We start from the raw sequence: 17,394 nt of genomic DNA on the forward strand, positions 1-17,394 counted from the left end.
ATTCACCTTCAGGCCTTACATTGCTGCAGGGGCGTGAAGCTGGTATGACTGATCCGCTGCCTCTGTGCTAAATACTGTGATTACTCCCATGGCTAGCCACCACTCCTGAACCAGAAATTAACCTCTCCACGTGCTTCACCCATATGCTAGTAGCCCCAGGCAGCTGTAAATGCAGCTTCCATGGCTCCCAGGTATCCTGCAGCACCTCCCAGCCCCGGCCTAGGATACAAACATCTGGGATACAAACAGGGGCACAGGCACAGGATCCTTAGTGATGTCCCCAAAAGACATACAAACATGATTCAAAACTACCTTGTACAAGAGCATGGTGCCAGGCAGCGGAAAAAGTCAGACCCAACCATGCAGAAACCAGAACATGCCTGATGCTAGAGCACAGCCAGCTCCTCGCGCTGTGGGACACCTCTTTTTTCTGGGGTGCAAAGGATTGGGGGACCATTCAGTGCCCAGTTGGACAAGCTGTCTGACCCATCATCAGGACAGAGACCCCCTGCCACTGCGGCCGTGCTGGGGCAGGGGACAGCACAGAAATGGCTGGCAACTTCCCAGGGTGACACACACACTGCCTTGCCAATCCCCTCCCTGGAGGGAGAAATCTTGCTCTCAATGACTCGTTACTGGGGCTTGCACTAGGCCGTTACAGCTGGTAATTGGTGCCCAGGGCTGCTAATTGCATTCTGCCTGTTACCTAACCCATGACTCATTCCTCTGAGCAGGCAGACACCCCTCCAGAGGTACAAAAAAGGTGGGCTGGGGTGTGCAGGGCAGTGGGGGTCATTTATGTTTGCCTTCAAGGCCTCTGCCCTGCTTCTCACCCGTGTCCGGAACGAGTTGAAACTGGATTTTGAAAACCTCAGGGGAAACAAGACTGATAAAGAGAGGGGCTGGAAGAAGCCTGGGAGCAGGCAAGGCACTGCTGCCTGCTGCTCATAGAACTGGGAACTGCCAACCTGCCTCCCAGCACCAGCTTTCTCTGCGTCCCTTTCCCTCCTGCTGACAACACTGATGACCTAGAGAGGTGCTGGGGGACACCTGTTTATTCAGGGGTGGGAGCTAGCAAGCACCAAGGTGGGACCACAGCTTGACTACCCAAAATGGGGGGCTTGCTCTTAACCACCCGCAGCCTAGGCTGTAAAGTTGGGGATGGTTCCCAGGGGCAGGAGGAGTTGCCAAGCCCTGAATCAGAGTGCCTCACACAGGTATTTTCCCTGGGTACCCAGGAACTACTTTTTTCTCTGCAAAGATGCAAGCTCTAATCTCCAACTCCACACTGGGGTGGATGGGAGCTTGCTTTGGGACTTGTTTTCTCCTCAGCTCAACAAGAGTCCCACTTTGTTTGCCTGCAGGGCAAGCACCCTCCCAGGGGGCTGTCTATGCCGGGATGCTCAGGCTTCATCCCTTGGAGTGGATGTCATTTGGGAGCTTTCATCTGGAGCTGTGTGTTACACCACATCCCCCTTCCCAGGAGGAGAGCTGCATTGCTCCAGGGCAGAGCTGGGACTTTGCTCTACATTTTAGTAACTGCAGGTTAAAATCTTTTCATTTTCTTTCCCCCCCTCCTTTGCTCTCGTCCTCATAAAAGACACAGACAACTGGTTTAGAGCCTGAAATAACATCTCACAGGGGACCCATGAAGATCAGCAAGTTAATCTTTGCTTAGAGCTTCAAAAGTGCATGGCACTAGCAGTGCCCTCATCACAGAGGCAAGGAGGACACAGAGTTTACTCTGGTGCTGGTTGCCCACCTTCTCCCATTGACCCCAGGATCAGTGGGCTCAGCCCTCTGCCTTGCCTCGCGCGCCATGGAGCATCCCAGACCCCATTTTCCTCTTGCTTGCCTCAAGAAAGACCACCTACCACCACAGCCACCATCTCTCCATGGCACAGGTATTCTGGCACCCCCTCCCCATAGTAGGGCTGATGAGGGCAATTGGTCAGGAGTCAGGACTGTGGTAGGGTGGGTGAGCATGGGTGCTGCTACCCAAACACTCCATCTTGCCTCTGCCAGAGTCTGAATCCACACTTGGCCCCATGTCAGGGTGAGAAGACCCCCCATTGGAGGGTCAAGAGGATCGCCACTCTCCTGGCAGTGTGGCTGGGCTCAGTCTCACTGTTGTCCCCCAGGAGGACAGGGTAGATGGCTTGTCATTTCACAACAACCAGGACATGGAGGGGTGTGAAGCTCTAGGGACCTCAGCCAGACACGTCAAGTGAGCTTTTCCCTGGCTTTGCCAGAGCAACATCAGCACTAGGGAGAGGCAAGGGACTAGAAAACAGGGGGCAAGTAGAAATGGGAGGGAGCTAGGTCTGTGGCACACTCAACCTGTCCCCAAACTTCTTGCTGCCCTACAACAGTGAGAGCAGTGCTCCCTCCTTCCCCTGGAGGGCTGGGCAGTCAGGTCTCAGCTAGCGGAGGAGAAAAACACCCCATTGCACATCACCCGAACCTTCTCAGTAACACACAAGCCCGTAGCGTGCCACCCATTCCCATTATGAATGGTATTTAATTCTCCTTTCTACGTGGTTTGCCAATAAAAGGCTCCATTAATAATTTACAAGCAATAAAGAGTACAGCTCCTATAAAATGAGGGTTTGTTGCAAGCGTAGTGTCACTCCAGCTGCAGCGGGGTGTTGGCACACAAGTTGTGCTCCCCATGCCACAGGGCTGGAGGCGAGGTAGATGGGGGAAGAGGGGACCTGGAGCACACAGTGCCGCAGGGCAGGGGAGACAGAGTTGATGGGAGAAGGGCTACAAATGTATGTGCGAGATGGTCCTACACAGCCTGATCCCACACAGTTCCCCCACATTCCAGACCTGGCAACCTATGTACCAGAGTCAAGGGCAGCCCAAGGTGATGGGGAAGAACCCATGAAGGTGGTCTCCACCATATTGGTGGAAGACATCTCTCCGATAAAATACAGAAAGCTCAGACTGGGGAGTCAGCACGTGTTACTCCCTGGCTCTTGGTGGCCTCAAGGGGAGCAGAAAGGCTACCCCTGGGGGTCTTTGCTGCTGGCATCTCCTCAAGGAGGAAGGACATGCTACCTGCAGGAGCTCGGGGAGGCAGGGACCTCCGAGAACAGCTCTTGGGGACAGTAGCTGGCAGTGCCTGCTCCACTACCCCCAGCTCAGTCATCACCCTCCTCGATCCACAGAGGGCGGGTTTGCTCCTGAAAGATGCATCCGCGAACCACTTTGGGCAGTTCCTCAGCATGGCTCCAGGCGTGGGGCTCCACCCGGGCCCAGGAACATGGCAGAGCATGGAGAGCCTGCTCCATGCCACGGCACATCTTCAGCACTTCTGAGTCCCTCTGGCCTGCCTTCCCCAACAAGCTCCTGGGGAAAACACAGGGACAAGCATTACCCTTGGCGTAGAGAGACCGGGTGGCAAAAACACCCAGGAACTCCCCCACAAACACATAAAGCTGCTTTTCCTCCCCCTTTTCCCCCTCACAGTGGCCAGCCCCAACACACAGAGAGCAAGTGCTGCCACCCCCATCCTTGTTTCTCACTCTGAACAGAGACAAGAGCTTCTCTCTCCTCCCATGATACCCTCCATCCATGCCACTCTGTCTTTTCTTACCTGAGTCCTCTAATGTTCTTCTCGGTGACCTCGACATGGATAACGATGGGGTATATTTCACTTTTAATTAGATCCCTCACACTCTGAACTCCCAGCTCTAGCAGGCAGTGTTTATTCTGGAATAGAAATTTAATAGATTTACTGATTTAAATGGAGAAAAAATAACCCCAGCCCCTGACAGTTAGATTAAATCAAACAACATACTGTGAAATATCATTGCTTTTCCAATAGTAATTCCATTAAATGTGGGATTTATAGACAGGGCCAAGACGGAAGGGGAGAATTAAAGAGCAGGGTCACCCACTCCATCACCGCCAACCCAACCCAAGAGCCCACCAGACTCCTCGCTCAGCCACAGCCCATTGTCACATCCCCTTTGTCATTGTCACCCACAGCCTCACATTTTCCTGTGAGCCCTGAGCAGAACTGTTGCCGCTTTGGCGAAGATGAGGAATGTGAGAGCAGCGACGTCCCTTCTGCATACAACATTTCGCACCACCTCCCCCAGGGATCCCAGTTGCCATTTCTTTCACCTGAGCTCAACAGAGACCCAGGGAAAAGTTCATATCTGCTGCTCCACAACCCCACAGCACCTGGACCTAAAACACTCTCCAAACTACACAATCCTGAAGTGAACAACTCCTCTATCACCACACTGCCCTCCTCTTCCCCTGCTCAGCTGTCCCCTCCTTCTCCTCCAGCTGAACGGAGTGCCCCATCCCGGCCCTCTCTCCCCACACCAAACAGCTCAGCACCTTCTCCATTGCCTCCTGGATCATGCGGATTCGCCTGCTCTCCCTCCAGTCCTGGGGTGCACTTCTAGACACAGGGTGCTCCTGACCATGTGTTGCACTGGGATGCCTTTCTGCCAGCTTCTCTGTGAGGCAAGAGGAAATACGAAAAGGGAGACATCAGCACCTTCTCCCTTTTGCATGCACTTTCTACCCTGGATCCTGCACATTTGCTGCCACGCTGATGCTTATTGAGTTCACTGTTTATGGATTCTGGAGAGTGAGTCTAATTATACAACATTACATATTGGCATGGATCTCCTGCAGCTTTCTGTGCACAGAACAAGCAAGATATCACAGCTGAGGACACCTTGCAGGGCAAGACCAGTACTTGTGTTGCAGTACCGCAGCAGCCAAAGCCAGCTCACAGCTATTATCCCCACTTCCCCATAGCCACACTGTCCCAGCCCCTCCGTAACAGACTACAGCAGAAAAATAAACACTTTATTTTGCCAGGTAGGTTTTCTGCAGGGTTTGTGAGCTGAATGGGCTCGTAGATAGCTCCAGTGAGCGGCAGGGCTGGGGAAGCAAGAGGAGCACACATCTTGGCGCAGGAGAGAATCTAACAAGGCTTTGAGGAGGTGCTCACCCCTAAGATAGAAATAAAGTAATGTATTTAGGAGAAGGCATGTTTGGAATTGGGTCCAGAGCATTTTCCAGCTCTCCCGAGCCCCAGGCTGGCTGGGCATCCTCTGCTGCCTCTGCTGGGTGGCACAGGTACTTCCCAGGTAGAGCTTGATCTCGCAAAGCCATCTGTCCTTTGGGGGCAGCAGGCTCCTGCAGAAGATCAGCTGGCTTATACTAACTCTGCACTGGCTGTGGAGCTCGCTGGCAGCGAAGAAGAGAGAAACAGCTTGGAAACCACCTTCCCTCCCTCCCTCGCAACAGGCAAAACAGACAGGGGAGAATGGAGTTTTTGCCCTCAGTGTAAAGTCCCCAGACGCAGTAATGGCTTCGAAGTATGTCCCCATGCAATGTGAGGAGGACACTGCAGAGGGCTCAGTAGGACAGGATATATGGCCAAGTCACTCAGGTAAGGAGCCCAGCAGCCAAAATTTGCAGAGCCATCCTTCAGCACACCAGAGATATTTCACTACTTTCATCACCACCCCTCCCCAAAAAAATATACCAACTCATTTTTCAGTCCTGCAGTTAGCAAAGGGAGAAAACTCTAAACACAGGGAAAGGAGAGAGATGCAGAAGCAAGGAGGAAAGAAGGAGTAGCCTTCTGTAAAAATCCCCTATGGGAGAAAAGCCCTTTCCCCAGCAACATCTACAGCAGTACATCAGCCTCATGCTGTTGGCAGGAGGAATGACAGCAGTAAGGCTGGATCCTCTTGTCCCCAGGAAGGAAGAGCTGTTATGAAGTCAGCCTGCAGACCTCACCTCAGCCAGGGGCTTCATCTCTGGGAAGAACCACCCAGAGCAGCAAGACAATGCCACTGCCACCCAGTCAAGGGAAGAGAGATGATCCCCATGCCCCAGGAGACCAGAAGGGAAGGCTGGTTTCCCTGTGGGCTAAAGGGATAGGACCCAGTCAAAAATAGGAGGGAATGTCTTGCAGACACTCAGGCCAAAGAGGTGACCTGTCAATGAGTATTGTTTGGGAAGACTGAGAGACTCCCACACTTAGCTGCTGAAGAGACACCTCATATCCTCTCCAAGAGTCCCATGAGAGCATGGCTCATACTTCCAGGACTAAGAGCACCTCTTCCCTGAATTGGACTGACCAAGGCCTCTGCAGAAATTACCTCCTTGAGCAATGTCTTGGCTTCCCACCATATGGCTAAGAAGTGGCAGGAGGTAAAAAGGGAAAGCAGCCCTGGGAAGTAGGAGACCTGCGTACTTTACCTCAGTCAGCCACAGGCTCCTAAAACAGCCTTGAACATGTCAACCACTCATTGCTGCCTACCTGCTGGGCATACATGGAAGTCCAGGCGAGAAGTGGGCAAGTCCAGCAGGTTCCTGATGAGCCGTGGTGCAATGCAGTTAGGTGACAGCACCACAGGACGGGGTGTCTTGACCACCACAGGGCGCACCAGGCTGTAAGGCTTCAGGCTCATGTCTGGGTCTGGAAGACAGGAATGAAGAAGAGAAAGCCAAAGGTGAGAACATGAGAGATGCCCTAGACTGTGCCATTAGCCCACAGACCATCCCATTCTTCCTGTACTATCCCCTCATCCTGACTTGTGGAAGCACCTGCCAACCATGTCCCAGGAGAGATCCTACCCTGGTTACAATGCTCACCCACAGGCAGATACCCTGACTGTAGCCCTCCTTGCCCATTTCCTGGGACTCCCTTGAGTTACACACCACTTTATTCTCCACTAAAAGTTAGATGACCCCAAGAACCACAGAAACAATGGAAAGCCCCATAAAGCCTGGGAAAACGAGCAGGGGCTTTAAACATGTGCAGGCTTCCCAAAATCCCATTAGCAGTGTTACAAGAGGGATCCTGAGCAAAGAGACTGAGTCATCCCAGACACCAATGTCCCTTCAGTGCCCACAGGGCACGACTGGGTCTCCGTGGGTGATGGGGCAGGCACAGGGACACCTCACCTGAGCAGGGGTCCAGCCACAGCTGCTGAGGGGGCTGTTCTGGGCTCCTCTGTGGTTTGGATTTCACGAGACGCAGTTGGTCCAAGGCTCGTTTCTTTAGCTGAGGAGAAAGTGAGGGCAATAAGGCTGAGAGCGTAGATCATTTCACACACACACAGAGCTGGCTGCAGAGCATCTGCTGGCAAAAGGGATGGAGGATACACACAGAAAGCATGGGACTGGGTTTGCTGCCCATCAGGTTCGGTCTCGGAAGTGGGGAGGGGGTAGGAAGCAGACACAGAGCAGTAACACTGCCTGTATGCTGCTCTGCTTGCTAAGCCAGCTGCCACCTCTGTACAAGCTGGTTTAACAACAGAGTGGGGCAGACTGTGTGCTCCACTGGGGCAGGTGGTGGGGCTCTCATTGCTGGCTTATAGGCTTACGTTATTTCTGTGGGTCTTCTGCTGCCCAGGGGTCTGTCCCTTCTCCTGTATCTTCAAAAGCTGGTGAGCCCTGAAAAGACAAGAGAGCACTCAAGCAACTCTAGAGTCCTCAGGGACCATAGCTGTGACCCTCTTCACTAAATCCCACAGAGACCTGCTGAAGCATAGGCATATCAAAGCCCTCACTCAAACTTTTATAACAGACAAATGGGGCAGGTACCCCCCTGGCTTCCTCCTCACCCTGGTTACCTGCTGTAGTTGGGCACCGTCCCCTTGTCTAGGTCCTGCATGGTCAAGGGATCAACACGGGAACAAAACCACTCCAGCCGGCCTTTGTACATGGTATCTGTGACGTGGAGGATCTCCCGACACTTGATGCACAGCGCGTAAGGGTCTGACAGCTCCAGGAGGGACAGGTTGGTGCGTACATAAAATGAGTCTCCAGAAAACTTCTTCCCTTCTTCTAGGGCTTCTTGCAGAGGCCGGTATCCTGAAGCAGGAGATATAGGTCACCGGTGGGAACACAGAAGACAAAGATCACTGACAAGATAGGCTAGTCCCCAGCACAGCTGTGATGCTACGGATGGGGGTGGGGGGGTGCAGAGGAGGCAAACAGACAGAAGGTCTGTACCTCCATCTTGTAACTCAGAGGATGCACATGTCACATCAGACAGGGAAAGCTACTGGAGCTACAGCCAACCCCTGTGTCACACATGGTGGCCTAGGACCAAACAGGAGAGGAGAGAGAATAACTGAGATTTATCTCCAGGGCTGGGGGGAGGGTCTGGACAAGGAAGCAGACAGCTCAGGCTCAAAGTAGACCCAGCTGCCAGGGTCCTTACCTTCCAGGTCCAGCTGAAAGACAAGACTGGAAGGCTCATCCCAATGCTGCAGGCTCAGGTAGGCAACCTCCCGTGTGCAGTTCTCCAGGGAAAGCACCTCTTCCTTCAGCGACGGCACCCTCAGCTAGCAAGGACCCAATGCCATTAGACCTAGGGGCTGGAAGAGCAGGCTCTCCCCCAGCTCCCTCACCCATCAGGGTTATGCAAGAGATGTTACAGAGCGAGGCAATCCCAGGGAAAGTTCTACCTGAAGACAAGACATCCTCAGTCTGCCAGCCACCACCCAGCCCAGATGCCAGGCTGCTGTGAAAGCAAACGTGTGTGCATAAACGTGTGTGGGAGTCAGAGCAGGAGAGCTGGTTTATTTTCAGTTACAGGTGGGATATTCATTCAAGTAGGGTAGCTCTATTTCAAGTAGTGTCATTCCTGCCAAAACAAATGCCCTTCCCTCCCTCAGAGCAATTATTCTCTGTAGCTTGGGACGGGTCACAAAGGCTTGAGAAATCTCACTCCAGAATTGATCGCTTTGTAACAGGCATGTGCGAGATGCAGGATGCAAACTGCTCTGAAATACTACAAGGTGACAGACAACTCCAGGGACACATAGCCATATTGCCATCTCAATCTGCGTGACTCCTTTTTTGTTTCTCCCCTCCCACAAGCAAAGGAAGTGTTTCAGAAGGTTCCAGCATTTTTACATGCATGGGTGCACGCAAGTGCCATGAGACCTGGATGAGTGTTTATGCTGCATAAAGCTCTAGCTAGGGAGCAGTCCTGGGAAACAAGAGAAATGGAGATGGACTTCAAGCTGGTTAGAGGCCAGCTTGCACTGGGGCTTGCTCCACATTCCTTGCATCATTCCAGGTGCCTTGCAAAGCCCATTCCCAGACTCACCTCAATGAGCCGACACCCCTCCCTGAGTCCTGCATCCTCAACCTGTGAGCCTGGCTTGACCCACTGGACGTAAATCCCTGTCCTGTTCCCTCCAAGGATGGAGATGTCTGCTCCAAGCCTCTTCTCCTGGGGTGAGGGGTTGCTGGGGTGACCAATGCTAGTGAGCTGTACCACAAGGGACCTGGCAAGGAGGAACACCAAGTCCAGCAACTGAACTCTGCTGCCTTTTCTAAGAACCAGTCCCCCATGCCTTGTGTCCAGCTACAGTGTGTTTATCATACTGAGAGTGTATGGAACAGAGCTCATGGTTCACAGCCATCACCAGTGCACACACACTGAGCCTAAAAACACCCACAGCCCCTTCCATCCCACCAGCCCCAACACCGAAGCCAAGAAGGGCTCCCACTGTCCTGTCCCTGTCCAGAGAAATGTGTGTCCAACCCAGGGCAACATCCCCACCCCCACTATAACAAATGGGACAGCACAAAAAATTTGAGTCCTGATAGGGACCAAGGACAATAGAATCTTAATTTCTCTCCTCTCCCACTAGCAAAAAAAGAGCCCACAAGGGGGAAGGCAGAAAGGAAGGGTCTCCCAAGTGTGGTCCACCAGCACCGCGAAACATCTCCCCAGGCAGAGAGCTCGGAGTGCCTAGCTCAGGTTGCAGCACTCACCTCCTGGTGACTTCCTCACGGCTGGGAAGTGTGGACAAGCAGATCTCCGACTTCACCCTGGCATAGGTGCTGCTGGAAGAAGAGGAGAAGGCCCCAAGCGAGGCACTAGCAAAACCACTGCCTAGGAAAGAGTAAAAGGGAGAGAGAGGGCACATCACCTCTCTGAGCGCTGCAGGGAGCTCACGTTCTTGGGGTGTCAAGGGTCTGTCACTGCCCCCGGGCATTTTCTAGAATCTGACTGGGAAACTGAGGCTGCAGGGAGACTTTGAATGGTCACCCTCCTGGAAGGAGTTTCTCATGTCTCTTGAGAACAGGCAAATCTTTGCTCCTTTCATGAGTGTTTTGGTCAGAAGGTGGCAGCAGCAGCCAGGGCCACCTGGATGTGCCCAGAAGAGATCAGCCACCAGCATCCACCACAGGACCTGCCAGTACCAGGAGCTCCACTCCAGATTTACAACCCATCACCCAGAACCAATAACACCCCAGGGAGAAGGCCGTTCTCTCTTCTCTTACCTACTCCCCCAGGTCCACATCAAGGTTTCCATCAACACAGCTCTCCATGGATTAAGCAGAGCTGATATGAATAGCTACCTGCTCTGCAGGGGAAAAGCCAGCTTTTCCAGCTGCTGTGCCTGGCATGGCATGGGGGACAAGGTGTGGGTCCACAGTACCCTGCTATGGGTGCAGAGCCCTTGCAGTGAGCTGCACAAACTAAAGGCATGAGGGAGGGTGAGTTGTCCAACCCTTCTCCCCACAGCTACCACTTCATTTTAGCTAAGCACTTCAAGGAAAGCCCCCACCCTGGTACCTGTTGCATCTTCAATGCTGCTAAAGGAGCCACAGGACAAGCTACAAAGGAGACACAAAGGGGAGCTGTGAGGCAGCAGCTTTTCCAAAACCTGCTTGCGTCCCATTCTCAATCCCCCACAGCCTTCCCCCACCACACAGAAGCACCCCCGAGCCAGCACGCAGCCCCCAGCCAACCTTCCCACTATCAGTCACCAATCCAGGCTCCTCCCTCCCCTGCCAGCCTGCTCTCCCTGGCCCCCACAAGCCCCACAGAGGAGACATAGACTCAAGCAGCCCCCAGCAATCACCTTTTGTAGGGCATGCACCTATCTTCGCGCTGCCGCCGGAGGATGGAGCCCATGCAAGGCGGGAAGGGGAAGGTGGAAAGGCGGTTGATATCCTTCTCACTATCAGGAGTCACCTCCTTGGGGAGAATTAAAGAGAGATGCCTACTGACACTGCCACCCAACACCACCTCTCCCCTCCCTTTGGGTTGGGTTGCAAACAGCTCCTAGGGTACCATATGCCTCTTCAGAAATCACCCACATCCCTCCAAACACCCAGGGCCACCTTGTTTTCCCAAGGAATGAGCATGAATGGAGATGCATGACACTGTCTCCCCATCTTTTTGCAATGTACATGCTATGGGAGTAGCAACAGACGAAGGGAATATCCAGCCTTGTCATTACATCTCACTTTTATCCACTGCACACTCAGAGTTGGGAGTAACCTGTGGGACTGTCCAGTTTAGGGTTCTCTAGGATGAGAGTTCAAAGAGTCAAAGGGAAGAACCTGGCTCCCTTAGAAACAATACGATGCTGCTACAGGATTCAAAAGAGCTAGGATTTCTCTTCCAGCATACGTCAATTAAGTGGCTTTTTGGGGAGTATAACATCTTAGATGAGGGTGTTGATTTCTAGGGTGTCATAGGGGCTGAAGTTTCACTTCCCCCTCTTTCCCACCCAGCTGAGTGCTGCACACTTGAGTGCAGCATTGGCCAGTTTGTTAAAGACTGAGAGAACAAAGCTTTACACCTGGGATCTACTCCCACCTTACACACTGCCCCATGCCTAGTTTTCCAGCAAGTCACAGACCCACAATGAACTTGAGTAGCGTGGGTCACTGCTGCCCTCAGCTGAGGGTCAGCCTCTCGTTGCCAAGCACTCACCAGGCTCTGAATGGCCGAATCCCCTGGGAACGGGATAGCAGAAGCCCCCAGCGCATCCACAAGTCCAGTCGTAAGGCTGGAAGGGTTGTCTATGAGGCTCCAGGTACTGCTGAGGGTGGAGTGGAGGGAGTAGGAAGAGCTGCACATCTGGGAGAGAAGGGACCCATCATCTCATTGCAACCCCTGGAAATCAGCCTTGACCCCTCTGCCTTCTCTGTCCCCACTTCTTTCTAACCATCCTCACCTTGCTCAGGCTGCGGCTGCCTTGGCACCGCTGCAGCTGTGCCTCCAGTGTGCTGTTCAGCCCTTCTGCCTGGCTCAGCTTGCTTAGGAGCTCATCCCTCTCCTCTTCCAGGGCCCGTACACGTTTGCGGTACTGGTCCTTCTCGATCAGGCTCTGGGAGTACTGTAGCTGCACCCCATCGCGGCTCTGGATTGCCTGCAAGGAGCCAGGCTAAGAGTGAGAAAAGGCAGAGGAATGCACTACTAATCCCCACCTCTCACCCTGGCAGGGATGGAGAAGATCCACTGGGGAAGGAGGAGATATCCAGAGCAGAGACAAAAGCCCTGGTCCTGCTGGGAGATGGAGAGCCAGGGAGGAAAGCAATTCACCTGGTCCCGCTCTTTCTCGATCTCCTCCAGCTGCAGCAGCACTGTGTTCATCCGATGCTTGTAGAGATCACAGTCCTTCTGCAGCGTCCGGTATTTCAGCTGCAAATCTTCTACCTCCTGGAGGTACTGGCAACAGTGAGCAGAGCGCATTAGCCCTCTCAAAAGCAACTCCTGTGGCTTCCCAGCACCCCCCACGCTTCCCTTTCTCCCAGGCCCTGCTCAGTGTGCAGGGACAGGGGCAGTGATGGATGCTCTACCTTATCCCTCAGCTCTTCAGCCCACTGAAGCTCATTCTGCAGGGAGTTAAGTTTCTGGCAGAGATCCTGCCGGTCGTCTTGGGCTTCCTTCCAGTCATGCTCCAGGATGTCCAGCAGGATCTGCTCAGAGCCTGGCACTGGGCCCTCGCCGGGTGTCTGGGAGGTGAGAGGGTACCGTCACTGCACTGCAAGCACCAAGGGGACACCGGACCAGGGCAGTGACAGGCAGACTGGCACAAATGCCATCATCACTCCTGTGCACTCCAAGGCACAAAGTCACACGTGTGAGCACATCCAAGAGCCACAGAGCCAGAAACAAGGACCCATCACTACCCCGACCCAGAAGCAATGGCAGCCACCACAGCCAAGTGATATGCTCGGAGGATGGCACAGGCCAGCCTAGGACAGTGATTTCCCCCATCTTTCCAGTGCCCATGTCACCACCATGGGGGTTCCCCAGGAAAGGAGGTGACCTGGCGCCTGCCCTGCCCTGCCAGGTACCTGCAGCATGCCCTGCAGCTCCTGCAGCGATGCTGTGAGCCGCTGGTTCTCAGCCCACAGGTCAGACATGGTGTCAGGGTGGCCCCGCTCCTCCACCTCTCTCTGGGGTGGCACAGATGCCTGTTTCCGCAGCAGGCTGCACTCCTCCTCCAGGCTGGTCACTTTGCATTTCAGCTGGTCCACCTGCAACCCAGGGAAGAAAAATGGTCTGACACACATGGCCTTGCACCTCTGCCTTAGCAGGAGAGTGAAGCAGAGAGGACGCTGGGCAGAAAAGGGGTCTGGAGGTGAGGAAAGCGAGGGCTGGGCGACCACGCAAACGACTATCCTACTGTTGGGCCAAGGTTAGCACAGCTGCACACAAAAGCTTCTCCCTGTAGGGCAAAGGAGGAAGATGCACTTGTGTAAGCTCGTTCAGTCTCAGGAGCCTGTCTTGGTGCAACAACTTTCTTGCTGCCTTGGGCCATCCTCAGTGCAGCCGGCCTTGACCATGGGTGGACCAGGGATCTCTGGTGGGCTTCCAGAGCCAGAAGCTGTGAGTCTCTCAAAGGCTTCCCGGCTCCTAGAATAGCTGAGAAACAAATTCGCAGCAGAAAAATCCACTGGAGGCTATTCAGTGCGGGGAAGTCACCTCTGGCCTGGGAAGTGTTTGAGGCTCAAGCTGCTGGAGGCTGCAGGGTACCACAGATGCATCACCACACTCTGGCCTGCTCTCACACTCCTCCACCAACATGTCCCTGGAGGCAGGGGAGGTCAGTTACTTTTAGGAGTAAGGGACGTCCTCACAGACCTGTAACAACTGATGAGGTTGATCAGAGAACCAGAGATTCACAGCCAGGAAGGCTTTGAGAGCCAACAGAGCAGACAAAACCCATCAAAGCCACTGAGCACTAAGCAGCACTGCCAAAAATTGCCAAGGAAGCAGTCAGGAACTTCTGCAAATCTGCCCAAAAGACCTAGAATGACTTTCATGGACTGGTCACTTCTGGACCCTGGAGCCAGGAGGGGAAGGTACGCTGGGACCTGGAGGCCCAAGCTGCTTCCAAGGGGGCTTCTCCACCCCAGAGTCACCCGCAAGCGATTCGCCTTCCTGGTCGGAGGAGGCCCAGGAGAGCTGGCATTGGCAGGAATACCGGACAAACGGTGGGGGAGGATCCTGGGGCTAGCAGAGCAGGATGAGAAATTAAAGGTAACTGCGGGGCTGCATGAGAGGTCCAGGCCCAGACTGGTGAGGGGAATGCCAGGAGGCAGGAGAGCACGGAAGAGACCGGGTTATTAATAGGTTCAAGGCAGGGCTGTCCTTGCCCAGGCAGGAAATGGGCGCGTGTTTGCTGGAGGTGAGAGCTTGGCAGCTGGAGCGCACGAATCCCTTCAGGTATGCGGCATGAGTCTCCCAAACGTCATGAGAGAGACAAGGAGGTGGTGGGGAGTGGCAGGGGGGGGAAGGATGGAGTGTGGGCCAAAACACTCGTATGAGCAGCAAGGCAGGCTGAGCAGCTCCAAGCAGCACACACACATCCAGTGCCCCGCGTGCGGGTGGCTGCACAGCCACCGTCCTCACTAGAAAGAGGAAAATACCAGCCCTCTCCCAAGGGAAGAAGTAAATACAAACTCACAGTGTGACAGAATCAGCTGCCTGCTGCGTGCCTGTGCTGCCCGGACACAGCACAGGCGCCCATCAGCAGAGCAGGCAGCGCAGGGCAGCAAGCACGTGAAGGAGCAGATAGGGCATCTCATGGTACCAACGGCCAGGCTGAGAGCTGGGAGCTGCTGGGAAAGGCATCGCCCTGGAAGCTCCTCTGCAGAGTTGGTTCTGGCTCCTCTAGGTGATGTGTCTCCAGCTGCAGCAGGAGCTGGTGATGCATCCCCAGCTACCCCAGGGCAGCAGCAAGTCCCCCACACTGTGCCCATGACTTGGCCTCTCTGCCCTGCACAAGGCACACTCCCCAACAAGAGCAGGGGCGCATACTCCAACACATACTCCAACACCTGCCATCAGCTCCTTCACAATCATGGGCCACCATGCACAGATATCTGCATGCATCCCTCTTGACCACCAGACCTCACCACCTCCCGCCACCAACCTCCGTGCTCCCCGGGGCCATACCGCCAGCTGCAGGTCCCGGCTCCGCAGCACGGCCATGTTCTTCTCTTCACAGAGCTGCGCGTAGCGCATGGCCATCATGTAGTTTTCGTCCTTCAGCCTCAGCAACTCCAGGCTGTTGGAGTCCCACTCCTCTCTCAGCCGCTGGCAACGCTCCTGCACCTTCAGGAGCTGCTGCAGCTGCTGTTCCAGGCGGGCCTGTTCTTGCTCCAGCGCCTGGTTTTTCACCTGGAGCTGATGCTCCTTCAGGAGGTGCTCTTTCCGCTGAGCCCTCACCTTCTTCACCTCCATCATCAGGAACTGAGTTAGTCCCTCAGGGCCTTCTTCATCTGGGAGGAGATAAGGCAGAATCAGGTCCTGGCTGCTGAGACAGGGGTAACCCCAAAAACCATGCTCTGTTTTCCACCCAGGGGTGCCAAGCCCTCCTGTGGGATATCAGCCCTTCCTGTCCCAGGCTTACAGCACCACGGTCCATCACACACAGACATTTGGCCCCCTCCCTGCCAGATCCAGAGCATGGAGCTGTCAGGATTCCTTGCACACCTCTAGCATGAACCAGGGCTTCATGCATGCCCATGCACAGATTTCCAGCCCTTCCCATGCAAGCAGCAGCTGAATTGGGGACAGAGCACCTGCCCCTACCCAGGATCATGGAGCAGCGCTGGGCTGGCTCCTTCCCCGTCAGCCGCGTGTAGTGCTCTGGGTAGTAAAACTCTAAAGACTCCAGGAAGGCTTCGTAGCCTCGCTTCCCACGGCGCCGGAGGATGTCCATCAGGTAACCTGGAAGAAGGGATAAAGACCTAGGATGAATTCCCTGCAAACCAGAGAGAAAACAGCATAGACCAGCTTTGTGACATGAAATAGCCTCTCCACCAGTTCTACTTCCATCCACAAGAATGGAAATGGCTGGAGGAGGGAATGGGGTGAGAGCACTGCCTTCATCTGTGTGCACCCAAGGGGAGGCCCAAGGAGGATGAGAGGAAGGTCTGGATGCAGAGCATCTCAGAGAACAGCAAAGCTGGGGCAGCACAGCAGTGGGAGGGACCAGGAGGCCACAACACCACATGCTGGGTAGCATCAATTGCGTATCAAAACCAGGTTGTCTTCCACAAACCAGGCCCACATCAGTGCAAGTTTGTGCTTTCTCCCACCTGTCTGGTTGCTTTTGCAAGGGAATCGGCATGAATTCAGCACCTCCTCCTCATCCTGCTCATCTATCACACGGCACTGGCGCAGGTATGGAGTGAGCTTTGCAGGGTTCAGGGAGCGGGTCAGCTGGTGCCGTGCACTCTCAATCTTCTCCCAGATGGTGTCTTCTTCCTCCTCCTGCTCCGAGAGGCTGCAGGCTTGGAGAGGGGCATTCTCCAGGGCTGGGAGGATAAAAGGAAAGAGAAGGACTGAGGAGTGATGGAGGAGCACAAGGTAAAAGGCATGAGTAGCTATGGGAGAACATGAGTCAAGGTATGATCCTGCAAATGATTTGGTAGTCTTGCAAATGGGACTCAGGTACATCAGAAGCCATTTTACATACAAATCAGTCCAGCAGGATCTTGAGTGTCCACCTGGCAACAGAGTTAGGAAGGTATACAGTGGGAAGTCTAGGGAAGATGTCATCTTCATCCCTGAAGCACTCTTAAATACCCCCTGACCATCACACGTCTTCTCTTTTTCCCCCATCCCTGACATCATGAAACTCTCAGGATAAAGAGTTTTCACAGCTTGGGACATCCTCTCTCATACTGGGGCTTGAGAGGAGGGTTTCCCTGGGGATTCATTTGCCCTGTGCATGTCCCAGGCGTCAGTGACAAAACTGAAGTTCTTGAGGGCACTGTCCCACAGAGCAACTTGGCTACAGGTCCTGGAGCCAAAGGGGAATCACAGAAGCCTATCTTCCATGTACCTCCCACATGTCAGTGTGGAGACCTAGCAACAAGACAATCACTCTGTCAAGCAAATAAAGGGACCCCCTGAAGTCAGTGGATTGAAAACCCTTAGAGCAGTGGTGAACCTGCTCCATTAAGTCCTACAGGCTGTGATGGAGCAAACACATGCCAGGAGCACTTTTTCCAACCAGAAACTCAGTGTATCTATTTTCACTTGAGAAATGAAGCCTGCTTCACAGGCCAGCACAAATCCTTTTAGTTGACAAGAAGATCTGCTGAGACGTAGGAGCCATCTCT

At 54.0% G+C, this 17,394-nt stretch overlaps 1 protein-coding gene across 1 annotated transcript; it reads right to left on the minus strand.

Annotated features, from left to right (window-relative positions):
- Positions 1-3,146: 3,146 nt before the first annotated feature.
- CARD10 (caspase recruitment domain family, member 10) lies at positions 3,147-16,584 on the minus strand (the record flags this gene model as incomplete). Its single annotated transcript, XM_010073230.1, has 20 exons — positions 3,147-3,354; positions 3,602-3,717; positions 4,357-4,478; positions 6,305-6,463; positions 6,952-7,051; positions 7,374-7,443; positions 7,623-7,863; positions 8,216-8,339; positions 9,110-9,290; positions 9,784-9,904; positions 10,592-10,632; positions 10,881-10,996; positions 11,741-11,887; positions 11,985-12,179; positions 12,353-12,478; positions 12,610-12,765; positions 13,111-13,293; positions 15,218-15,543; positions 15,857-15,994; positions 16,366-16,584. Coding segments are annotated over 20 exons (3,089 nt in total), but the record flags the coding sequence as incomplete, so codon positions are not given.
- Positions 16,585-17,394: the final 810 nt, after the last annotated feature.

Source organism: Pterocles gutturalis, unplaced genomic scaffold (assembly GCF_000699245.1).
Source record: "Pterocles gutturalis isolate BGI_N339 unplaced genomic scaffold, ASM69924v1 scaffold8512, whole genome shotgun sequence".
NCBI classification, from domain to species: Eukaryota; Metazoa; Chordata; class Aves; order Pterocliformes; family Pteroclidae; genus Pterocles; species Pterocles gutturalis.